Below are 25,903 nucleotides of genomic sequence, written 5' to 3' on the forward strand. Positions count from 1 at the left end.
TGGATTTCATGTTTTAGTGTGTAGCTTCGTAAACAATTACAAACCGCGCTTTCTTTTAAATCCCTATCAACGTGTAGGGAAATTTCTGTTCATTTATTGTGTTAAAATATAATATTGTGAGTATTAAAAATGGACGATCTTAAACAAATCGTTAGTAAACAAAATTTTCTGGCTACGGCCTGTGCTTTGAGCAAAGCTTTACAAACAATAGCAGAGGAAGCAAAACAAAAATTCGATGGGAAAACTACTTTCAGCCCTGTGACTAAACAAATAAATCTGCTGAAGAATCTTTGCAAATCTGAAAATCCACACACATCGCAACTTGCAGTTCAAGCTTTGGTTCAGCTTGTCGAAAATGGTACAGCGGATCTGGGTCAGGCCTTAGGAATTTTGGTAACCGCATTGGCTCATTCGACGGCAGTTCAGTTCATAGCGTTGGCTAACGGAATGTTTGATCTGTTGTTGCTGGATTTAAGACGTCGATGTATAGCTCTGGGCACTGAAAAGTATGTCTGCCAGTTCGATATCAAACATCCCCAACATCCGCTGATACTACTGCTTTTGGAAAAGAAGGACATTGTACATGTTTTATTTTTCGCCGGGAAACTGCATTCCGTTTGTAATCATCACGACCAAATGTGGGTTACTTTTAATGTTTTACTTAATAGAGGAAGAAATTGAAACTTTTAAATTATTTTCAGAATACGCGACAACAGCATCGAATTTCTGCGACCAGTGATTTTATTTCAGTTTAACAACGTCAACGTACCTACGGAAACGCATAAAATCTGGTCCACTCTGGTTAAAACAGCTCAAAATAATTCTAAAGCCGAAAATCTCATCTACGAAGTTTTGAGTTGGAGCAAATCTACATCCTTAGAGCAGTGTCTTTATACAAACAGTTTACTGCTCGAAACTCTGGATTCTCTTCCTGTGGACAATCGATTTGCAGGACTACGAGGCGACTGTTGTCTATACTTGGCGGCCATCACTAAAGATCTTATCAACTACAATATAGATCCACAGGAAAATTTCTTGAAAATATTATCCAGTTTGCATGCCCTGGAAAATTTCTATGAATTCGACGACGCCGTTCTTCTCATGCTGATGGCCGATATACTAGAAATTCTTTCTCCAGTTTACATCCGGGAAGCCATGAGAATCATACGTTTGCTGCTCAAATCAGCCCCACACCGACTTAGCCTTGCAATGATTTCTGATGCAGTAATACAGCTCTTGGCTCAGCAAACATTTGTCAAAAGTTATCTGGAAGATTGTGATTTTATTTTGAGACACATTGCTGAAATCAACGACGAGAATTTTGCGGCTCAGAATAAACCGGTTAGATCAATTGTTTATTTTCATAATGACTTGTCAAAATATAAACATCTTAGCTTAGGATGGATCGCCATTGAGCAAGGAATCAATTCGATTGATACTTTTCTAAATCACATCGAATTGAACCTGAGATTTGCCGATAAAATTCCTCTAGTCTTAAGAGCAATGCTTCATTTGAAAATTTTAAACTTTACCGATTGGAAGCGAGTGTTTGAGCAACTGATACGACTGGCCAAATGCAACGAAGATGCCTCAGCTCGTATTATCTCTCCCATACTTTATTTTCTGGCCAACGAGACTAACATGCATAAAAAGTTGCTTATATTACAAAACCTTGCATCACTGGGAGCCAAAGACCACGTCCTGGGGGTACTTAATGCTCTGGCTAAGGACATCGACCGGGCAACGTGTTTTGATCTTTTTCTTCGTCTTTGGAAAGCGGAACCCCGCACCTATCCGTTTCTGTATGACCTGCTAAAGGATACGAAAGCAAGATCACAAGACGATCCGTGGGAAACAACTCTGGCCAGGACTTACACCATCCGGGAAGTTTGTCTTATCAAGTGAGTACAATAAAGCAAAGAAATCATTTGTTACTTATGATGAAAGCAACTAACCCGATGTTCATTCTAAACTGCAGACCTCAACAACATGGTGCGGATTTGGTGAATCTGTTTTCGGAGATTCTGAGCAACGCAGAAGATGCCAACAATGAGGCAGCTATAGCTTTGGCACTCGATTCAATAGCGAGTTTGTGTGAGAATCACGTAGTAAATATTGTTTCTACATGGAAGGTTTTGGGCTTCAAGTTCACTGATGAGAAACGCCCCAGGATCATCAGAGGTTTGTGCCGCTTTTTTGCAAACGTTCCAACTATCAAGGTCACGTCACTAGAACAGGAGAAGTTGGTCAATGAGATTATCCTTAAACTGTGGCAGTTTGTAACGGATTTTGACGATGGTGAAGTGATAATTGCTGCCTTAGAAGCACTGAAAGCGTTTCCCCCGGAAATGATGACAATCTTCCAGATACCGAGTATTTTCAGAGGAGACATAAAGCTACCTGATCCAGAAGATGAGTCGCTAGAAGCAAAGCAAATCCCAGGAGAATGTTGGGTCTTCTTGATAAAGTACGTACATTATTCTGCTCTAGAAGCGGCTGGGAATTTAGTCATTCATCACATTGCCAACGAAATGCAAACATATCGTGGAGGAGTATTTCTGACACCTGAAGGAAGACCCGAACCTTCATCCCTGAAATATCTACCAAAGAAAAGTATCCTCTCGTCAATTGTTAACTTTCTTATCTCCGAGAGTAAAAAGCTTAACAGATGTGAAGGTAATGAACAATTTTTGAAAAATCTGTTAAATATCATTGCCCACCGATATCCCAAACCGATCCCTCCGTTGGATTGGTGTTTTCTGCTAGATTACATTCATGTTTGTTTTGAAATGAGAAGACCTTGTTTGCAAATATCCATTAAACAGATGCCTGTTTCGGGTTCTGCCAAACGTTTGGTGGAAAACTATATGGTGGTTCTAATAGACGGCGTTATGGAGGCAGAAGATGTGCTGGTTTTCTACGAAAATTTGGATATCGTAACGGAATCTGCCAGCAATGATTTATACAAACGATTCATTCATTTGTCTTTGAAATATTTGATCGAACTTGCGGAAGACGGAGATCAGAGTTTCGCTCTTGTTACCAAGTATCTGAAAGCAGCGATCGTCAAAAGCTACGAAAATGGAGAAAATGTGGAATATTTATACGAAACTATCGATAACATGTTTAGTCGATTTGATTTAAACAGTGAGGTTAGAAAAAGTTAGCTTTTGTGTTTAGCCTTTTAATCAAATTATATTTTATTCCAGTGCTTCTATCAATACCTTGAAGTGTTCAGCTCACTACCAGAAAAATACCAACAATCAATGCTCAAACCAAGTGAATGGATCGACAAGAAAAATTTGCATAAGTTAAAGAAAACTATTCGCTATTCCTTCTTTGAGCCCAAAGATGGCAATTCTCAAAGAGCATCAACTTTCGCGGGTCTGGGAGATATCTTGAAAACCATTTGCCACCTCGGAGAGGAACCGGAAGCAAAAGCCACGCAGAGATATTTCTTTCAGACTTTTATGAACTTCATTCCATCATTGCACAAAAAATCTTTCCTCAGTAGCGATTGGTTGCTCGAACTTATGTACTGCATTCAATCGACATTGTCAGAACAAGAATGCAGGAAAAAATCGGAGATCTTGTTTGCTGTAGACGTGTTCATGTTGGCCGTTATCAGCTTTTCTGGGTGGTGTTGTTTTGTGTCACCGGATGCTGTAATTGACCACGTGGATAAACGATTATTTGTATTTCCCACTGCCTTAGCATCAATTTTCCAACAGAACTTGTGGCGAGACGTTGAAAATAAGGTATGTTCAAAGAAATTTGTCTTTTAAATTGACAAGGTAAATATAATCATGTATCGTTTTGAATATATCGTTTCAGATTTATGAATTTTTGTACCATCTGTACAACCATTCTCAGATTCCGTTGCAGTACGCTGAATGTTTCCGTTACGCTTTAATTAGTTGCAAGGAGCAATCTTACTTTCAACAACCGAAGGTTTGGTCCAAATTTGTTTCTATGCGAAAAGTTTAATTGTTGTAATTGTTGCAAATAAATTTTAATGTAAGTATGAAAGTCTCTAGTTTTGAAGTTAAGCTTTCTTTCTATTGATGATAAATTTACACAGAAAACTTTGATATTGTAGTTGAATAGTTGTGATTTGAAAATGTTTTGCATTCAGTAGTATAAAATTGCTGATTCTTATGCATTCAACTGGCATTTTCCTAAGCCACTGAAAATTTTAAGCAGGTTGCAAACATATTACAGTATCATGCAAGCAGCGAAAAAAATTTATTTCAAATTCCGTTAAAACAATAAATGAATTAAAATTACTTTGTTTCAAATATATTTTAGATAGTTGAAATCTTTAAGCGGATTTTACTGATGGCGTATTTTTTTTTTGATTCCGGATTTGGCTCTGGAATCGTCAGAATAAAAAAGCAAGTTTCGGGTTTCGAGTTATTCCATACGTAGGTGTGCGTGAGAACGAGCGCAATGTTTACATGCAGCTGTCATTTTGTTCTCCCTTCTGGATTTCTTCATTCGGTTTTTCACATCCGGATTGCCGTTTTTCGTGTCCGGATTGCACTGGACTGCAGATAGTACGATTTTGCTTGGCTGAGAGGTTCAAAATCGCGGCAATAATCATTTGCCCGTTCATTATTTCAACTGTTTTTTTTCAGCCAAAAACAGCTGTTCAATGTTTTGACAACAACGTTGAGAGTATGGGAGTTATTAAGCAAACACTAGCGACACCATGTCCTCCATATAAAAGTTTTGATTAGTTAGGAAGCTTTCGGAGAGCTTTTGAAAACGGTCATACATTTTTCCTAACTACAAAACGTCAAACATTTACCTGGCATCGCGGATTGGTGAACTTCTCGCAAAACTGACTTTTTTCTCAGGGCGACTCCGTCCCTTTTTCGAGCGAACCTAGGTTGAATCTCGAGCAATAAATGAGCACGATGACAGCAGTTAGAGCGAACCTAGGTTGCCTCTAGTTTGCCTCCAGGTGAAAAAAAATACGGTATGAGTCTCGGAAACACTCGTTAGTTTTTTGACGAATTTCAGTATACTCTTTCTTGAGTAATATCTGTACAAACACGTGAAAAGGATCTATCTCCATATATGGCGAATCGAGAAAAACGCGTTTGAAAAAAATACAACCTATTTTAAATCGCTAATTAAAAATTACTTGAAATTTTTGATTTTTATGATAGCTTAACGATTTTTAGGAGCATCCTCTATATGTTGGAATAGAGGAATATCAATTTTCATGAAAAAACAACGCGCTATCGTAGATAGAACCTAGCTCACGTAATTTTTTATCTCCCTTGTTTATACACCCTTTGCTATTTTCTCATTTCTAGCTTTAGTTTTAAGCTCGCGTTCATTTGCAACTATGTTTTTATTTTGAATAAAGTGTCAAATATTTACCAACACACAAAAATGATCTATATCCATGATGGCGTATTGAGAAAAACGCGTTTGAAAAAAATACAACCTATTTCAAATCGCTAATTAAAAATAACTTGAAATTTTTGATTTTTATGAAAGACAAACGATTTTTAGAAGCATCCTGTATATGTTGGAATAGAGGAATATCAATTTTCATGAAAAAATAACGCGCTATCGTAGATAGAACCTACTTCACCTAACATTTTGTCTAACCTGTTTATACACCCTTTGCTATTTTCTTATTTTTAGCTGAAGTTACAAGCTCGCATTCATTTGTAACTATGTTTTTATGTTGAATGAAGAGTTAAATTGATTATTTTGAGTTTGTTGGCGGAGTAGTAGCGAAAAATGGTTTCGGAGTAAAGGGTGTATATCCATTTAATGGCAGTTCTGGTTTAGGAATATTTATAGATCCTTTACTCAAATTGAGTTTTTAATGTAACGGAATATTATTTTCTCAAAAGGGTTTTACCATTAAGTAGTGCAAGTGTTGGCCTATCGCGAGGTACTGAAAATGGTTTTTGTTTACTTTTGGAGATAGATCCTTTTCACGTGTTGGTACAGATATAAAGAAATAGCCAAGGTTGGTTTAAAACTAACAGTTTTGTAGCGTAATGTATGGCTGTCATTTTGCGTCAAATAAGTACAATCAGGGTTCCCAGGTTATTCATTTGTTCAGCAACGTGCATTGAAATTTCAACTGCAGGATAAAACATGGATTGATTGATTAATTGGATAATAAATTCGATCTTTTGATAAGAATTTTTAATGTATAGAAATTTATTCATCACAAGAAGCTGAGTTGAAAATTGAATCGCATTAAAACTCCGTAGTGAAATCCATCAATTCATAAACTAATTGAAAAACAAGATAAGCAAATAAAATGAAAAATTACGTTCATAGAACAGAAAAATACTCAATAAATTTTCTGTATTTGCGATAAAACAAATTCGTTGAAAAATATCAAAAATATCTAAGAAAGCAATCACAAACATTCCATCTGGCATCCTTGCACATACTTGACGTGTTTTATTTTGGATTTCGCAAAAATCCGATCAGTTTTTCAGTGACTTCTAGAAAAGTCGGGTCTGCGTCTGGCGTGCGGAGTGTCAATTTTGGTGGTAGGAAATAAAGATTGTGCAATTTTGCCGAAAAACGCAACTTAGCGAATTCAGTTCATTTGTTAACGTTTGTTCTGCTGAATATATTCGATTCCGGCGCAATGTCTGAGAGCGACTGGGATACGGTGACCGTATTGCGTAAAAAGGCCCCGAAAGCTTCCACCCTGAAGACGGAAACTGCTGTCAATCAGGCTCGTCGGCAGGGAATTCCGGTGGAAACTGTCCAAAAGTGTAAGTTTTCCTGAAAGACCGAAATCATAACGGTGGTAATTGTACCACGGGCATACAAAAACACGAGGTTAGGGGTGAATGAAAAAAAAATCCTATTTCGCCATGTTGAATTTTCTACATGGGGCTCGGAGAAAAAAAAATCAACAAACATGGTACCTAGTCGTCAAAAGCTCAAAACATTTAAGCCCAATTGCAGGAATTTTACCGAAAATGGAAAGATAACTCATGTGTGGCTTTTTTATTTTTTTTCGTTATGGCTTCAGATAATGCCGGGACCAACAAGCAGCATGCCGCCGTCAAAAACACCTCTAAGCTGGACCGGGAAAGCGAAGAGCTGAAGCATAAGACGGTTTCGCACGATGTGTCCAAGCTGATCATGCAGGGCCGCCAAGCCAAGGGGCTGAGTCAAAAGGATCTGGCCACGGTGAGTTCTGGAGATTGTAAACTTGGATGGCAAAGAATCGTCGTATTTCATCATTCTATGAGACATAAACGTATCTAGGTAGCTGAAATGAGTAATGGTTTGCTATTAACCGCGACGTAATTTGGTCATTTTGATTATCAGGCATTTTCTTATACGAGTCATCAAAAAATTTAATACGATAATTTATTAAGATTTTCATTTCGAAAGCACAGATTCAGATTCCATCATAATATTTAAGTTTCTATGACTAAACCATTTTTCATATACACCAACTCATCGTTGATATACGCGAAGTTTGTTGACCTATTTTTTGGAAGATGTTAAATAGTCTTTTAAATTAAGAGCAAAATTTACCGATATTTAAATAATATTCAAGTATAGTGTCATGAGCGTCTTTTTTATATATAAATTTTTATACTTAATTTTGAAAATTGGAATGTTTAATTCTTAGATAACTTAATACTACACTATCAATTCAAACCAGTGGAACAGGCTTAAGCTATACAAGTTGTATAATAAAACCAAAGTTTTATTTCATAAATCCAACAAAATAGTAATTTGAAAGCTCATTGAGTTTTTGTTCTATTCCAGAAAATCTGCGAAAAGCCGCAAATCGTCAACGATTACGAAGCTGGCCGCGGCATTCCGAACAACCTGATCCTCGGAAAGATCGAACGTGTGATTGGAATAAAACTACGGGGCAAGGAAATCGGCACCCCTTTCGCGCCTCCCGGTAAGAAGTGAACCCTATCGGGAGGCAATAATGCTTAAGCTCAACAACACCTATCAGCGCATACACACCCCTACATAAACATAAACATTACACAAAATACATTACGTCTAGTGTGAGAAAAGTGTTTGATATCAACCAATATGACAGCAAACGAGGCATTAAAAATTCTCACAAATGAATCGCTTGATTTTGCGTCGATGGTGAAAACCCGAAACGTCTTGCGAGGATAGAGTTTATGCTTATTGCACACCTTTTCCACACTTGCATTATGTTAGCGTTGCGGTGCAAATCTATCAGTAGAAATTCAAATGCATCGGTGTAGACTTTTAGTACAACTACGATTGGTGGCAAAATTCTTGTAAATGTTATCCTTTTGGTCTCAGACTGCTAGCAGGACATTTGAAAAAGTTTATCCTTATTAGAATGTGAATTATGTGTATCAACAATAGATTCATTGTGGTTTATTCAATAAAATTTCAATGGTAAACTATTTGCAGAGTTAAAATTAAAAGCAGTGTGTGCAATGTTTGAAAGGACAAAAAATCGAGAAAAGAAAAACTCATTAAAATCTAACTAAGGAATGATCTAATCAGAAAAGATTATCTTGTATTAAACGCTTAAACCATCTTCCCTAAATTGAACTCTTAACATAAAATAATGCTGATCATTACTAACTGGACTTACAGAATCTAATATTCCCGAGGTCTACAACATCTCTGGTTCAGAATTTTCTCCCAAATTTCTCATCTAATTTTCAATATTTGAAATATTTTCCACAGGAGCCAAGTAGACTTACTGGATGAATGATTTGTGCTGCGCAACGGTGCCACTGCTTATTGATAAAATGCTTTTCTGTATAGGGAACATTGAATCAAGAAAGCACCAACAGGGAATATCGAATTGGTTTTAAGTGTGAGTGTCTTACAAATGAACATCAAACGTTAAAGACTACAAAAAATAGAAACAGTTGCATTTGATCGCAAAAATGGCTGCTTTTTGTCGTTTCGTGAAATTGGCTGGCAGTTCGCACAGCCACAGATTCGTTTTAAGTAAAATTTAAATTATTCTTTGTTAAATTTTAAACGAAAAAAAAACCTAAAGCAAACATCATTAATGAACACTAAATTTTAGCACTCATAGCAAGCATCAAAATGTTCAAATATTTAACATTTAAATATCTATAGCCACTGTCTGATTCTTTTGATGATGAACAAAATAAAGTGTAAACCTTTAATCCAATGCTGCGTATTGTCGCATTTTTGTTTTATTTGTAGAATATTCCCTGGTAGTGAAAAGGTAAGTGATAAATTCGATTGGGAAAGGTATCTATGTTGCTTTTCCGAAAGTAGTTAAGCGTTCAATCTTGTGCCTGGCGATTGTGTTGTCCCTTAGCATCAATTTTGTCCTTCATCTCTGTCACCTTTTTTATAATGGAAAATTTTATGAAACTAGATTTCATTAACAAACGGACAATTTGAATTCTCTTCTTCTATTAAAAGATATTCGTTGTTAAAATGTGGTCGTATAGACCTGATGGATGAAATTAAAAACAAATAAGTACAGGACACTTGGCGAATCGATTTAATGTCTTTCTTCAAATGCTCCAGAAACAATCAATCGGGCAATGAACAAGCAATATTTATACTGAAATACATTAGAAAGTTTTTGAAAAAATAATAAAACAGATATTGATGGATAAGACTTGGATCCGCTTCCACGATTCTCAATCAAAAGAACAATCAACATGTTTGTCTAAATTTGGCAGAATAAAAGGTACTCTGCTGAAACAAAAAATCCTTCCTGTATGCTATTTGTCGTCTAATCGAACATGAAAAATCACATAGGAAAAAATAAATCATTTGAAAAGAACCATCCACTAATTTAATATTAAAAAATGAAATTCGATTTCAGAATACCTATGCTTAGGATGTAATTTACGATTGCCCTCTACTAGATTAAGCATATTCCAGGAAAATGGTCATCGTATCGAGTCAGCGATTTACGGTTACATTTCCAAACAATTTATTAATAGAAATGGTTACAGTATTAAATTACCGGAAAAAGAAGCTCCCAATCCTTTCATCCTCTCTGAAAAATTGTAGAAATTTAATCCTTGCGCAGTTGCATGACCTCCTCCTTAATTCCGTCCTTGGTGATCACATTGATAATAACGGAGTCTCCGGTGTAGATATCCCTCTCCGTGGCGGAAATGAACGTATCTTTAATAATGGAAATGGCTTTGCTCAATTCCACCGGAGCAGCCTTAGCGTCGGTCATATTCTTCAACCCAATTTGATTATCCAAAACTGGTTGCAACAACGGGCCAGCCGATCCTCCCGCCCGGTATGTGGTCTTTTCGCAGTGACCAATCGGATCGTAGCTGTAGATGACGCCCTTGCCTTCCTCATCCAAACCGGCCAGCACATTCGACACGTAGTATGGGAAAAATCGTCGATTGTACATTAGAATCGACAGCATTTGGGCGACAGCTGGAGTGGACATGTTCTTCTGATGCTGATCCTTGTACATCTGCATCCGTACCTTGACCAAACTGGTCAGAGCAAGTGTATCGCACCAACAACCAGTAGATGCCAGAACCGTTCGCTCGGACATCCGGAACAGCTTGTTTTGCTGTCGGGTCAAAATGGAGTAACCGACACTGAGCCGGGTATCGGCTCCGATAACGGCGAAATCATCGCCAGCAATTGCTACTACACTCCTGAAATCGTAAAGTTACGAACAAGTTAAAAATTATCAAAACCGACCATTTTTACCAAGTCATTCATCGGTAAAATCATAACCTCTCAACAGTTTACAACGCATAGAAGAAAGTTGTTGTTACTTACCCTCCGTTCGATTCGTAAGGATAGAATTGCACCTGGCGAATTCCGGGCACTTCGTATTCCGGGAAATTTTCGAATCCGAGCATTTTGCAATGGCTTTTAACAGCAATAAACTGAATTACAACGATGAGTTGATAAATGGCTTCCGACTGTTTTGCGGACCAAAAATGTTTTGATGATCTGACGTTTTTTCCGAATACACTCTAAAAAAAAAATTGTGTGAAAATGTGCGCCATGTTAGCCCTTACTGTGACATTTGAGAAAATTTTGTTGCGCAATCTGTGGATGAACCTAAATTTCATATAACGAAAGGAACTATAGAAAATTTTGATTTAAAAGATTAAATTTTAAACTTTTTTTAAACACAATGCAAAATGTACATTCCTTTAACTCTTCTGTTTATAATTGAATAGCTAAAACTAAACTCGGCAAAACGGAACTTCCTGGGTAAAATGCATTATTAAACTAACCTACGATTTAAAAAAACTGAAATTAATATGTTTTACTAAAGTTTGAGGTAAATTTGCCTAAAACTTTAGCAAAACATATTAATAAAGTTAACTTAAACTTAACTTAACTTAAACTAATCAATTAACTTAAGTTTTTTAAACCCATTTGCATGGTCACGCAGAAAAAGAATGGGGAGTCGAATCAACAAAACGTTTTTTTATTTAATTTTGTTTTATCTATTCGCATTTAATGGGTACTTTTGATATGAAATTCGATTCGAAACAGAAACCCACATTTTGTCAATTTTACAAAATAGTCGAAAGCAAGCCATCGTGTATGGAAGAGGGGTGTATCGTTTTAACAAAAATCAATTTTGTTATTTTTGATATGGATAGTTGGGCTGTTATGAATCGAAAAATATGTTTTATTGGCCAAGCGTGTATAGATGAAACGTCAACTGAAAAAAAAGAAAAAAAAACTCGTCAAAATTAAGCTTAAGCAATTGTGCCTCCTGATGTATCCGAACAGAAAAACGACATTTGGTCAATTTCTCGCTCGTTCGGAGATAGTAAACCCGGATTCCGGAATGCTACAGAGTTGCTTTTATTATAGGTAAGTTATTTTTATTTCAGTTAATTATCAAAACTAAACAATTTCGCATTTCCTTTTTTTCAGGCCGAAACTTAAGTTGGTTTGTCGGACCAGGACTACCAACAAATTGAGGGACACAGCTCATTCCTTCAATCACGACAGCTATCGGATGCCGAATTAGTGAATCGGGCTTTGAAGCGATGCCTTTATCAGTGGTAGCCCTTCCAGCGGGACGATAATTTTAACCTGTTCCCGAGGACATCAGTTACAATCAAGGTGAGTCTAAGTTGCAAATATTTGCTAAAACTTTACCCTTTCATAATACGCATGTGAATCACCTGGCGCGAAGAAAATTTCCCATAGAAACAGGCAGACTGAATGGGGTTGATTCACAAACATTGATTTTTATATTTTCCCCTTTGTTTTCAGATGTCGCGACCTAACAGTAATCGGCCTTTGCATTCCTGGTCCCGCCCTTCCGCAGTTCGTAAATTTTAAACTAATGCGATACCAGACGATCGTGATGCAGATTCCGCTTTTGAAGGAAGATCTGCCCTACAGGAGAGCGGAAAGCATAAAGAAAAAAACACAGTGTATATGGTGTATATTGTGAAATCATAAATAAAAAATCAAAATGCCGTTTTAATTGGTGTAATAAAATTTATTCCATTTGAAAAAAAACCCTTATTTAAAAATTAATATATTGATTTACATTAATCAAACCGAAATAATTATAAAGAAATGAAAATATTTTTTTTTTCAGTCCAAAAATCTTTTTACGTTTTACCCAAAATTTTTGCTATTTTGCTAAAAATTCTGGATCATTTTCAAAAAGGGCCTATATTGTTTCAACAAGGATGATAAGTTCATTTTCGATCATTTTATTTTGTCGATATAATCTGAATTATATTTGTGCTTTTTCCCAACCAAAATTTTTATTATTTTTGATCCAAATTTGATTGTTTTTACAAGATATTTTTCTGCGTGGTATTTTTGAAATTTTTCAATTGGGAGTTTCATATGGTACGCCCTTTTCAAAAGCTAGTACCTCTTCCGAAGGTGTTTCTCATCCTGCCAGAGAGGAAAGGAATCAATTTTCGATTGTTATTTGTTTTGATAACTTTGTGCAGTGAAATTTACGGGCGCTGATCGATTTTACGTAATGGCAAGCTACCGGCTTGGTGCCGCCGCAGGGCGCTCTCTGTTTCGTGTTTCGGCTCAACAACAATGTCGATGGATGTCTGTGCCGCAAAATCACAGCACAAGTCTGGTGGCCGCAGCATATCGTTTCGCTAGTTCCAGTGCAGGACGGCAATCAAAAGGCGGTACCCTGCGGCTGGCTTTGAAAGGGATGGCCATTGGTGCGGTTCTCGGAACAGGATGGTCTGGGTATAACTATTTTAAAGGTGAACCCTCGGACCACATGATACACGAGCACAAGGGCCCAACCGTATTGAACCGGCTGCCAGACGTCAAAATCATGCGAAAGGTTGTTAACCCACGGGATGATTCCGGGCTGGAACTGGTGCTGTTCCAATTTCAAACTTGCCCGTTTTGCTGCAAGGTTAGCACTGAAATATCGGTTTGTTGAAGCAACAAATTAACTCATCTCCACTTTCTTTTTCCCAACCAGGTTCGTTCGTTCCTCGATTACAGTGGCCTGTCATATTCGGTGGTGGAGGTAGATGCCGTCCTGCGCCAAGACATCCGTTGGTCCGACACCAAGAAGGTACCGATCATGTTGGCCAAAACGAAAACCGGCAAATACGTTCAGCTAACGGATTCCAGTATGATAGTTTCGGTAATTTCGAGCTACCTAAAGGACAAAAACCAAGACATCGGTGAACTGGCCAAGTTCTATCCCTCCATATCGTTTGTCAACGATGCGGGTCGAAAAACGAACGACATCATGAACAAGTATTTCCTCATGTTGCAGGATGCCAAGCAACAGTCCCAGAATGAGGCACAAGAGTACGTTTTTTTTTGGATCCATGTTTAAACGTTTTAAACTCCTTTTATTCTCACCTGCAACAGGGAAGAGCGCAAATGGCGTTCCTGGGCTGACGATCATCTGGTGCACCTGATCTCGCCGAACGTTTATCGGACCAAGGACGAAGCTTTCGAGACGTTCGAATGGTTCTCGGAGGTGGGCGAGTGGGATGTTCATTTTCCCCGGTGGGAGCGTAACTTGATGGTGTACGCGGGCGCAATCGCCATGTGGGCCATCAGCAAGCGGCTCAAGCAACGGCACCAGCTGTCGGAGGATGTCCGGTCCCACATCTATGACGCTTGTGATAAGTGGATCGCTGCAATCGAGAAGAAAAACACTCCGTTCCATGGTGGCAAGAAGCCTAATTTGGCTGATTTGGCAGTTTATGGGGTGCTCAACAGCATGGAAGGATGTCAAGCGTTTAAAGATTGTCTGGAGAACACAAAAATTGGTAGCTGGTTCTATGCAGTGCGACGAGAAGTCATGACGAACCGAGGACAAATACTGTAGAAATTGGGCGCGTTAACATGATTGTTAATATAGTGTTCTGTTTTTGAAATAAAGCATCATCCTGAGCTCAAAAATGCTTTTCATCATTTTAAAAACAGAAATCATGGTCAGTGCTCCTACTATACACATACTTAATCTATTTTTTAAACGAAATTTGAGATTTTCCGATTTATTATTTTTTTTAATTCTATTTTGTTTATTTATAGAGGCTTTTAATCAACTTGGTCATTCCCTCTTTTTTTTTATCATACATTCATACAAGCTTCTTTTTTTTTATCATACATTCAGGTTCTTTTTCTGCGCCGCGCGTGAGGTGACGATAGTCGAGTCACCTTTCCGTCACGGGACTCTAGTTTCCTTATTCTGATAGTCGGTATAAGTGAAGTGACCGGGGTTCATTGCCAAAGTTCATCCGAAGTGACGTTCCTCACCTAAAGCGACTCCTGAATCGAGTGAATCGACCAGCGCTGCGCAGAAAAAGGACCCCAGTTCCGAATTCTAAATTTAAAGTTTTGTGTTATACCTACTATTCAAATTTTAATGAAAGCATTTCATTCCAAACAAAACTCTCATGTTTGAATTCAATCTTTTTCTATAAATTGGGATTTTTAATTGCATCAAATATTTATGTATTTTCACTAAATTTTTCGTTTTTTTTACGCAAAGCTATTCGATTCTCGATTTTTGCACTTTTTTTATAAAGAGAACATCGGAACGAATTTTATTCTGGTTTATCGGGTTTATCCCAATTCTACAGCTAATTTTTCTATCAAGTGCTAGGATCGCAACAATCACAAACACTTGGTTCCGCTGAATTCCACTTTGAATCTGGATCTGAATTCTTAATTGAAATTCTGATTCTAAATTTTAAATCTGAATTCTGAATGTTAGATCTATAATCTGAATCTTCGCGCATTTATCTATTTTGGCGTTTATGATTTTTTTTTTTTGTAATTTACATCGGTTTTTTTAAATTTCAATAAGGTTTTTTTTTTAAATTTAAATAGGATTAAATCCTAAAAGATTTCCGTCAAGAAGCAATTTAAAGAACAAATTTTATTCTATAAATTGCTTCTTGACGGAAATCTTTTAGCATCCAAAGGGTTTTCCACCATGTAATAAAAGTGAGTTGTTTAACTCAATAGAAAAAGATTGTATACTTAAAGCATAAAATTAAGTGTAACATTCATTTTACATAATTTTAAACATCCACCAAAGACAGAGAAGCCAATGCTTTTCAAACTAAATTCACATCAATTGGACTTTGTATCTAACGCCTCGAAACAAAAAGACGCGTCTCGTTCTAATTAGCGAGTTGGCGATTGTCTTAAAAAATTTTGTGAAATTCTTTCGTAAGCTTTATCTTTTCATTGTTAGGGGTTGTTTAGTTACCTCGTGGACAAAAAAGAGCGGTTTTTTATCCCTCCTTACCTCCGTTGACAAGCGTGGAAATGATTAATTTCGCTGATAAAATCAGCAATTCCTTTACTTAATGAAAAACATTAACGAAATTCACCAATTACTTTCATATAGACACCTACGAATTGGTATTTATTTAGCGTTCTCTGTGTTTAGCACTCGATCAGACTTTTTCTTCTCTTTGTTCAAAGAAAAAAAAGACCACACAACAGGAATGATTTCTAATTCATAGATTTTAAGAACGTTGAGTTTCGAAGTTTAAGAGAAAAAAAAACATTAAATTCAGATGATTGTAAGAAAAGGAAATTGACTTTAGTTTGCTTGAAAGAAATGAAAAAAAAAAAATTGAGCAGACTTGAGTGGACATTTTTTGTGTTACTTTAACGTGCCAAATTTTCAATCAAAATTTCTTCATTCAATTAAAATTAAGTAATACTCATGAACTTCATAATATGGAGTCCACGTGGACATTATTTATCCAAGCCGCTAAACCCATCTTTATAGACAAGTATGGATATTTCTATAACCTGATCCTTCAACACATCCCCCCCTCCCTCCCTTCTCTGGGATTCACGTGGTACGTGAATGGCCCGTAACGTTTCTGTTATTATTCCATCTACAATAGTCCCGGAATAGGAACCGGACTCATTGAGACTGAAGGAAGCTCTCTGCCAACAAGGATACACATTGAAACAATCTCAGTATGAACAGATTTTAAGTCCTGGTCAAGTCCTGTGCACTTTTTTTTCTTTTGCCGAATAAAGGCCAACTCGGCATCCTCGTCAAATCCAAACTCGCGGAATTTTCACTAGGGACAAGAAAAAATTCTATTCCTTATTCCCGAAAGGATGATTATGCCTTAGATCCTTAAGAACCCGGAAAAATGAAAAAATAACATTCCAAATTCACTTAAAATTAGATATTTTATTCAGTGAGTTTAGATAGAAACTTTGATTTAAATCACTTATAAAAATCCAGTGATTTAATCATGATTGAAATCAGTTTTTTTTATATCAAATACACCCTGATGATAACATAATATGTTGAACGCAGCGCACTTTTCGTTGCCAGCTAACACGTGGTTCTTTGCGTATTCCTCCCTTAAAAAGAATTGTGTTCGACGTCGTCGGATTTGAAAGCGACGCTCTGGTCAAAGTAACGTCGCGGCGCTTGTTTTGTTGGTCGATCGTTTAATGTTATGCGTAGGCTAGGGCTACCATTACCCTGCAACGCCAAAAGGGTACGATAAGAATGTTTTTTCATACATAAGACTATACGGAGAATCGATTTACATACATTCAAAGTAAAATTCCACCTTCTTTGTTAAAAGTTTTATGACTTGTACTGATGTCGTGCGTTTCTTGATTTTCTATTGATAGAAGTTCGCGTTTGCTAGTAACGACACGCATCAGTCTCTCAACTTGGCTCTCTGCAAAAATCACCACCCACCCCCATTCGGAGAGCAAACAAACACGTTTTGCTGGACGCACGTTTTTTTTTTAACTCAAAATTAAGTATGACCGAGGTTCAAAACATAGTTCGATTCTATGAACTTAAAGTTAAGTACCCTTTTTTTCTCCTTGTGATGGATCAAAACGGAGTTCGAACTGCGAACTCAAAATTGATCCCTTTTTTTTCCTTCGGCGAGGGATCAAAGCTGAGTTCGACCTTTTTTTTTTTTTTTTTATAAATTCTTTATTTGAAACGGCTCATACCTTCGAGCTTTAAGGAGCCAAACTCATTTTGTTTGATTACAATTGTGTGCTTATATCTAGTTCACTTTTTAAAGAAAAAAGAAGATAGATAGGGAAATGAGGGAATAGAAAGAATTATATACGGAGATCAATAGTTTTAAGGAAAAGGTATATTTCAAACATATAGTCCAAGTCCATCACAGCTAACACATCCCTCACTGGAACGTCAGGTGGTTTTCCTCGGGCCCGAAGGGAATCTATGAAGTTCGCTCTGGCGAAAAGGTGGTCCTCACACGACCAAACAATATGCTCGATGTCGTGGTAACCTAAACCGCAACCGCATAAATTGCTGCTAGCAATGTTTATACGATAGAGTACCGCATTCAAGGAACAATGATTGGACATGAGACGGGAAAATATACGAATAAAATCTCGACTCAGGTCCAATCTATTAAACCAGGGTTTAAGGCTTACCTTTGGGATAATCGAATGGAGCCACCGACCCATGTCATCCTCGTCCCATCTGCGCTGCCAGTTGACAAGAGAATTTTTCCGAGCCAAGAAGTAGAATTCGTTGAATACGATTTCACGCTGGTAAATGTTGCCTTCCATCGCACCCACCTTTGCAAGGGAATCTGCCCTCTCATTGCCTACTATCGAGCAATGTGAGGGGACCCAGACAAAGGTGATGGAAAAGCAACGTCTTGATAAAGTTGTCAATATATAGCGAATCTTTTCGAGCAAGTACGGCGTGAATTTTCCTGGTCTTATAGAGCGGATTGCTTCAACAGAGCTGAGGCTATCAGTTATTATATAGTAGTGTTCAACAGGTCGTGTGGCGATATTATCCAGAGCGCAATGAATAGCAGCTAACTCTGCGATGTACACAGAACATGGTGACTGGAGACTGTAAGAGACGCTAAAGATTTCGTTGAACACTCCAAATCCTGTTGATTCCTCTATAAGTGATCCATCGGTAAAGTACATTTTATCAGCATCGACGTGTCTATATTTAGCTTCGAAAATCCTTGGAATCAAAAGTGGACGATGCGGATCCGGAATTCCACGAATTTCCTGCTACATAGACATATCAAACTGGACAGAAGAATTATCGTAGTCTGGGCTACAAACACGAGTTGGAGAATACGAAGAAGGGTTTACCTGCATTGACATGAGGACTTGGTATATAGACATAAATCTAGTTTGAATATTTTGCTCAAGTAACCTTTCGAAATTCGCAATCACCAATGGGTTTATGACCTCACACCTGATGAGGAACCGCAGAGATAGTAAATTGAATCGATCTTTCAGAGGTAGTATTCCTGCCAAAACTTCAAGACTCATATTATGCGTTGAGGGCGTACAGCCCAAGACGATACGGAGACAACGGTATTGGATTCGCTCGAGTTTGATCAGGTGAGTTTTGGCAGCTGACTGGAAACAGAAGCTTCCATATTCCATCACTGAGAGAATCGTAGTTCGATACAATTTTAAAAGATCTTCTGGATGGGCTCCCCACCAGGTGCCAGTGATTGATCGGAGAAAATTGATTCTTTGTTGGCATTTTCCTTTCAGATACTCAATGTGAGCTCTCCAGGTACACTTGGAATCAAACCAAACCCCAAGATACTTGAAACACCTTGATTGAGTGATCGTTCTGCCTAGGAGTTGAAGCTGAGGTTGAGCAGGTCTATGTTTCTTGGAGAAAACAACCATCTCCGTTTTCTGAGGGGAAAACTCAATCCCAAGCCCCAAAGCCCAGGAAGACAATCTGTCTAAAGTATCTTGTAAAGGTCTGTGCAGATGAGACTCGTAAGATCCTGTGACAGACACCACGCCGTCATCTGCAAGTTGTCTTAGAGTGCAGCCTTCAGAGAGACAACTGTCGATGTCACTTACGTAAAAGTTGTACAAAAGTGGACTCAAACATGAACCCTGTGGGAGGCCCATGTAAGAGGTTCTTCTAACTGCAATATCCCCGTGAGCAAAGTTCAAATGTTTCTCACAAAGCAAGCTGTATAAGATGTTGTTCAAAAGAGGAGGCAGACCCCGGGAGTGCAACTTGTCTGACAACACCTCTATTGAGACTGCATCAAAAGCTCCCTTTATGTCTAGAAACACTGAAGCCATTTGCTCACGTTTTGCGTACGCCATTTGTATCTCTGAAGATAGCAAAGCGAGACAATCGTTTGTTCCTTTGCCCCTTCGAAACCCAAATTGAGTATCTGAAAGGAGACCATTTGTTTCCACCCATTTATCCAAACGAAACAAGATCATTTTCTCCATCAATTTACGTATACAAGACAACATCGCTATTGGATGGTAGGAATTGGGATCAGACGCTGGTTTTCCAGGCTTTTGGATAGCAATAACTCTCACTTGTCTCCACTCTTGGGGAACAATGTTGTGCTCCAAGAATTGGTTAAATAAATTTAACAAGCGAAATTTTGCGGCATCCGGAAGGTTTTTCAACAAGTTAAATTTAATTTGATCAATTCCCGGAGCTGAGTTGTTGCAAGAGAGGAGTGCAAGTGAGAATTCGACCATCGAAAAGCTGGAGTCCATACCACACCTATCTGGAGGCACGTTCCGGATTATTTTTTCCACAGGTGTAGAATCTGGACAGACTTTTCGTGCGAAGTTAAATATCCATCTTTATGAATATTCCTCACTTTCATTCGTTGATGATCGATTACGCATGCTTCGTGCTACTTTCCACAAGGTACTCAAGGATGTTTCTCGTGATAGACCATCCACAAAACTCCTCCAATACGCCTTTTCTTCCCCTTTATCAAGTTTTTGAACTGATTTTCAAGGGAAACGTATGCTTCAAAATGGACAAGAGTTCCATATTTTCGAAAATCTTTAAATGCTGTTGACTTGTCCTTATAAAGCTTGGAACACTGGGGGTCCCACCATGGATTGGGAGGCCTTCGACGCATAGATGATTCTGGGATGGGTTTCGTTTGAGCGCAAACTGCACTGTCGTGTATTAAACAAGAAAGAAAGTGGTACTCCTCCAAAGGAGGTAAAACATGCATAGAGTCAATGCCTGTTGTTATTTCATCCGAGTACTTTTTCCAGTCGATGTGTCTTGTAAGGTCATATGTCATGTTTATTGTGTTTGAAGAGCTGACCCCATTGGTGATAGTTATTTCGATAGGCAAGTGATCGCTACCATTAGGATCATGGACCACCTTCCACTGGCAATCAAATGATAGTGAATTTGAGCAGAGTGAGAGGTCAATTGCACTTTGTCTAGCAGGAGGTTTAGGTACCCGTGTTTTTTCACCCGTGTTTAGAACTGTTAAATTGAAACTGTCGCAAATGTCATAGATGAGGTATATACGTATAGTACGTCTCGGTTGTCGAGTGGTTAGCGTGGTAAGATGGTAATCGCTGGTCCACTGATGGCATGGGTTCGATTCCCATCTCGGTACTGGGTGTTAAGTGTTAATCTTAAGTTGTCCACGTCATTTATTCAGTCTGTAAAGCCTAAATCGGCTAAGACGGTTATAAAAAAAAAAAAAAAAAAAAAAAAAAAAAAAAAAAAAAAAAAAAAAAAAAAAAAAAAAAAAAAAAAAAAAAAAAAAACCCAGGATCAACTTTGGCTCAGGGAGCACTGAGCACAGGTCCTCTAGGTGATTTCGATCCACTGCAACTCTCTGAGGCCAGTACAAACTGACAACACATAAGTCCTTACCTCTTATAGTTGTATGACATGCAACAGCTTCAATTCCGCCCGATAAAGGAAGGTGAATTCTATAAAAAGAATGGCGCTTATTGATCCCCAAAAGCACCCCTCCATATGAATCGTCACGATCCAGGCGGATAATATTAAAATCGTGGAAGGAGATGTTGGATTGAGGAGAAAGCCAAGTTTCGGACAACGCAAAAATATCGCAACTAGTTTTGTGAAGTAAATAGTTCAATGAATCCAATTTTGGAATAAGACTACGACAATTCCACTGTAGGACAGTGATGTCTCCGACCTCTAGGCTTAAATTAGCCATCGAGAGATACAAACACTGAAAGGAGGGGCCAAGTTTGCATCAATTGCTTCAAAAATGTCTTTACTACAAGAAGCATTGTTGTAACAATGCTTCTGATGGATTCCGCTACATTAAAACAAGTAAAAATTCCATTGAGAATGTCCGACAATTTGAAAAGCCCAGATTGGGTGGATGATTCTGGCGAAATCACGCTAGGGATTTGGTTTTGCAAAGTTTCCGCCGGTGTTGATTTATTCTGTGGTGATACACTACCCCGGAAGCCCGGAGGAACTTGTTTTTCCTTGATAGATACGGTCGGAGTTTTCTCAATCCTGTTTGGAGAGGTGATCGTAGGAATTTTGGGTGGTATTTTGATTGATGGCGCCTTTGTACGCTTCCGAGATCCTCCTGTAATGAAGCTAGGTTGAACTTCATCAGCTGTGTCTGATTCTTCATTGTCAACTGGCAGCACTGAAAAAATGTTACCAGATTGAACTTGGGTCGGTGGAGAGGCGCTCTTTAATATAGCGGCATAAGAACGTTTAGAACGCTCTTTTAAAGAGCGCCTCTGCTTATCCCAACTTGCCTGAAATGCCTCGCAAGAGGAGATATCATGAGGTGAGCCCCCGCAATAGACACATTTCTGTTCTACTGCTGAGCATGCTCCTTCCCCATGATTCTCCCCACAATGCAAGCATCGCTTCTTGTTGCAGCAATGCGAAGCAGTATGCCCCAACTTGATGCAATTCTTGCATTGCATTGGGCGGGGCACATAAAGGCGTACTGGAAGCCTTAAAATTCCGTCAATCAAGACGTAATGAGGGAGGGCTGTTCCTGCGAAAGTAACCCGAATCGAGGCTGAAGGCAGATACTTTGTAACGCCATCAACGACAGAGGCAGTCTTGAGTTGGCGACAATCCAAGATTCCGACCGAAGTCGAATCAAGGCTCTTGAACTTACCAACGCCGTGAGACTTAACGTATTCAGCCTCCAAACTCGATTCGGTGATCACACCCTCGATCTCTACGTCTCGAGATGGAATATAGAGCTGATACTCTAAATTAAAAAAAATACTCGCAAGAATTCCGTTTGCGGCCTTCCGGTCGGCCACAACAACGCGCAATTTGTTCGGACGTACCTTGACAACACTGGTAACGGAGGACCACCTCGCCAGATCTTTGGTGATCTGTACCAAGTTAAGGCTCTTGCCATTCGTTTTGGGCCGGATGAAGACCACCCAAGGCCCAGAAGATGTTGTGTTTTCTGGATAGGTTCGGAGTCGGGTTGTCTTATCTGCAGCTGCAGATGATGAAGATTGATCAACTGCCGGTGGATCATGAGCATTCGAAGAACCAGCTTCAGCTAAATCCTCCAGATGCTCCTCATCTTCGTAGATGATCATTTCATCATCTGCAAGTGGAGGGTCTGACCCCCCGCCTTCGCTCATATTTTCTCAACGGAGACACAATAAATGTACTCCGTAATCAAAAATATAAGCGAAGCTGAACGATTGAAATTATTAAAGGGAAAAAAGAGAAGGAGATAAAGTGAAAATGAGAAAAAGAAGACTTACGAACTATTCAAGCACTTTTACAGCTTCCTATTTGGTCCAGTGTTCGTCTATTGTTCCAGCCACGTGGTCTTCCTTCGATTGATGAAGATGGCTGCCTCGCCCCTGATCGCTATCGTCATTAGGCAAGAACGACTCAGTTGAAAGAGGGGAAGGCCGTTTTTTGCCAAAGAATGGCAATCGGCCTCGTGGTGACTCTTCTTTGTTGGCAAATGTGATCAACTTTTCAGAAAAAAGGCACTGCACACACCACTCGATCACCACACTTTTTTCACCTAGTGAGGTGATCTTCAAATCATCTGCCCTCACAAATGGCAGGAAAGTTAACGTTCTCTGTTACCACACGGCACAAAACACCAGATATTACCGGTAACCGCCCGGACGGTATCTACACCCGAAATTAACGGACACTTTCTCACACACTACCGACGAAGTTCGAGATGCGCAAAACCACGACTCTACTCGACGAGTGCTACGAGAGGAATGAGTTCGACCTTATGAACTAAAAATTGAACTCTCTTTGTTGGACTGAAAACACTTAACGAGTTCAGTCCGAACCGGAACAGCAACCAACGAACACGTCGTAAAATTATGTCGTTCCGGAACAATTACCGGAAGGCTATGAAAGAACTTCATAATGAAATGCATGTTCACCGTGTCAGCGTAAAATTCTGTCCGTCATTGTCATCATATGGTGAGCGGCTTGGAATGTCCGGAAACTTCCGGATGTTGTTTACTTCCCGTGGGAAGTAACATCCGGAAGTTTTGTTTGACCGGGAATGTCAAAACTTTTCACCGCTCTGTAATTGCAATGCAATGTACCGGAATAGCAACATCCGGGTACAACAAATTTTAATCATCCTTTAATTCCCTGAAAATAAGTTACCCTCGAAAAAAAAAGGATAAATCCGAGTTCGGCTGCCGAACTTTCAAACTCAAAGTTAAGGGAAGCCACCGAAGTGCTGTTTTGAACCAAAAATACTTAATATTGAGTTTAAAGAAAAGAGCGTGCGTGCTGCTTGTGGTTCCAGAAATTCTCGCGTGAGCTTTCATTACGTCGAATGAAACAAAATTTGAAAAACTGAGATATTCACTAAAAAGGCTTCATTATAACATTATCTACCTATATGATTGATAAAACAATCAATTTAAACCCTTTTAATGTATAAAATTTAAGACTTTCAAAATGACGAATGAAACAAAACCTTGCTTGCCCATTTCAATGTTGCTTACGTCCCTTCTTCCAAACGGCGAATGTGCAGAGGAAGAAAAACCTAGCACATTCGCTATGGATTCCATGAGCAAACAGTGTATACAGGTAGAGGTAATCAGAATATCAACCTGGCAATATTATTTCAGATTCTTGTTTTCAGGCGTTCTTAAATCGATACTCAAGGCTTTCGAACGCTGTACAATAATGCAGCAAGGAAAAGAAACCGAACAGCAGCAGTAGCAGCAAACCCAACAACTGATCGGCAGCAGCCTGCTGCTGTTAGTCACACAATCACCCGATTCACACTTTTATTACGCATTCAATAAATTTACCGCTACACTCGATAACTCACTAAGTTAACATTCACTATGTCAAAAAAATTGAAAACTTACCGGTAATTGCCTCAGAAACATTTGGGCGTAAGTGCAAGTTCAAAGAATCAAAGGACGAATGAGACAAATTTCCCCTCCAGCTGATCGGCAACAGAAAGCATGATCAGCAGCAGCGAGTTGGTTTGATCGATGTCGCACCCGATTCACACATTTAATTATGCATTTACTCACCAATTTACCGCTACACCACTTATTAAACAGCCACTACGCCGAGAAAATTGAAAATTTTCCATAGTATTTACATGAGAAACATTTGGACGTATGTGCAAGTTGAACGAATCAAAGGACGAAAGAAAAGAGACGAATGAAACAAATTTCCCCTCCAAACGACGAATGTGTTCAGACGTATGAACGATTTAGGTTTGAATATGTCGTATGTTCCTATATGATTAAAAAATAGCTCTAAAAATTGTAAAAAATTAAATTCATAATGTAGAATATCTGACACAATTAGTTTCCATGAATATTGCGTATTTTTTGAAGGCTTATCGGCGAAGGAATGAAAATAGGATTTGAAAAACACTCTTCAAATTTCAGAAGCGTTTTTCTCGGTTCGGTGTTTCTGTTTCATTCGACGTAATGAAAGCTCACGCGAGAATTCAGGAATGATTTTACGTTTATAATTTTCATGTGTTTGTGAAATCTCACAGCGTGAATTGTTGCACCTCACTAGAATGTAGATTAAATTTGCTTTCCAATGAATATACTTTTGATTGGTCCAAACAAAGTGAAAGCACTGAAAATCCGGGTACAACCTGCGGGGGACAACAAAAACAGATGAAATTTCAATTTGTAAAAACATCGCGCAAAGTAGTCAACTTTGAAAAATTCAAGTAAATTCAAATTTTGTTGCATGGAAAATCTAAAGACAACAAAATGTTAGAATAAGAGTAAATTCAAACACTTTTTACTAGCAATCGAATGAAAAATAGGTTTTTCAGCCCACTTTTTTGAACTTTTTGTGACCCTTTCATTAAAAAAAAATTAAAAAAAATATTTCTTGGCTTCATGATGTAGGTATTAACTTCAGCTTTCATATGCATAAGGCAAATATTTTTTTGGATGAGTAATATATGAACTACAGCAGTTTTCCTGAGGCACGTTTTTTCGGATTTTTTTTCTTTCATGCTGAATAACGAGAAAATTAGTAGCTTAAGCTATAATGTTCTAAACATGTTTTATTGACATTACAAGGTTTTCTATTGATATAGGGTATTTTGGGGGAATATGCACCTGCTAAGGGAAATGACCAAGTATGCGGAATACATAAGCTGAACACCATAATACATTGCAACATGTGCTTCATATTTCTATCTTC

General features: G+C 38.4%; 4 protein-coding genes and 1 long non-coding RNA gene across 7 annotated transcripts; 4 read left to right on the plus strand and 1 right to left on the minus strand.

Moving 5' to 3' along the window:
• Nucleotides 1-29: 29 nt before the first annotated feature.
• On the plus strand, nt 30-6,552 carry LOC129755227 (focadhesin-like). Of its 2 annotated transcripts, XM_055751613.1 has the most exons (7): nt 30-116; nt 255-638; nt 702-1,901; nt 1,979-3,152; nt 3,210-3,758; nt 3,835-4,017; nt 6,472-6,552. In XM_055751613.1, exons 2-6 carry the CDS (start codon nt 448-450, stop codon nt 3,985-3,987), a joined length of 3,267 nt encoding a protein of 1,088 aa, XP_055607588.1. In that variant the 5' UTR covers nt 30-116; nt 255-447; the 3' UTR covers nt 3,988-4,017; nt 6,472-6,552. The 2 variants fall into 2 exon arrangements, with proteins under 2 accessions (XP_055607588.1, XP_055607587.1); XM_055751612.1 differs by having other exon boundaries at nt 40-638.
• LOC129755229 (endothelial differentiation-related factor 1 homolog) lies at nt 6,486-9,160 on the plus strand. 2 transcript variants are annotated; one of them, XM_055751615.1, is made up of 4 exons: nt 6,486-6,764; nt 7,028-7,188; nt 7,780-7,921; nt 8,701-9,160. In XM_055751615.1, the coding sequence occupies exons 1-4, from the start codon at nt 6,635-6,637 to the stop codon at nt 8,709-8,711; spliced, it is 444 nt and encodes a 147-aa protein (XP_055607590.1). In that variant the 5' UTR covers nt 6,486-6,634; the 3' UTR covers nt 8,712-9,160. The 2 variants fall into 2 exon arrangements, with proteins under 2 accessions (XP_055607590.1, XP_055607589.1); XM_055751614.1 differs by having other exon boundaries at nt 7,780-9,160.
• Nucleotides 9,161-9,926: 766 nt separating this feature from the next.
• On the minus strand, nt 9,927-10,952 carry LOC129755682 (proteasome subunit beta type-1). Its single transcript, XM_055752299.1, has 2 exons — nt 10,768-10,952; nt 9,927-10,640 (listed from the first exon to the last, which is right to left on the minus strand). Exons 1-2 carry the CDS (start codon nt 10,848-10,850, stop codon nt 10,028-10,030), a joined length of 696 nt encoding a protein of 231 aa, XP_055608274.1. The 5' UTR covers nt 10,851-10,952; the 3' UTR covers nt 9,927-10,027.
• A 738-nt stretch (nt 10,953-11,690) lies between these two features.
• On the plus strand, nt 11,691-12,409 carry LOC129750873 (uncharacterized). The gene is made up of 3 exons (XR_008738516.1): nt 11,691-11,826; nt 11,890-12,081; nt 12,235-12,409. It is a non-coding gene; the product is annotated as an uncharacterized LOC129750873 (long non-coding RNA).
• Nucleotides 12,410-12,861: 452 nt separating this feature from the next.
• LOC129755283 (prostaglandin E synthase 2) lies at nt 12,862-14,367 on the plus strand. The gene is made up of 3 exons (XM_055751707.1): nt 12,862-13,369; nt 13,439-13,776; nt 13,840-14,367. The coding sequence occupies exons 1-3, from the start codon at nt 12,968-12,970 to the stop codon at nt 14,303-14,305; spliced, it is 1,206 nt and encodes a 401-aa protein (XP_055607682.1). The 5' UTR covers nt 12,862-12,967; the 3' UTR covers nt 14,306-14,367.
• The last annotated feature ends 11,536 nt before the right edge of the window (nt 14,368-25,903 follow it).

The sequence above is a fragment of the Uranotaenia lowii genome, chromosome 3 (assembly GCF_029784155.1).
Source record: "Uranotaenia lowii strain MFRU-FL chromosome 3, ASM2978415v1, whole genome shotgun sequence".
In the NCBI taxonomy this organism is placed as follows: domain Eukaryota; kingdom Metazoa; phylum Arthropoda; class Insecta; order Diptera; family Culicidae; genus Uranotaenia; species Uranotaenia lowii.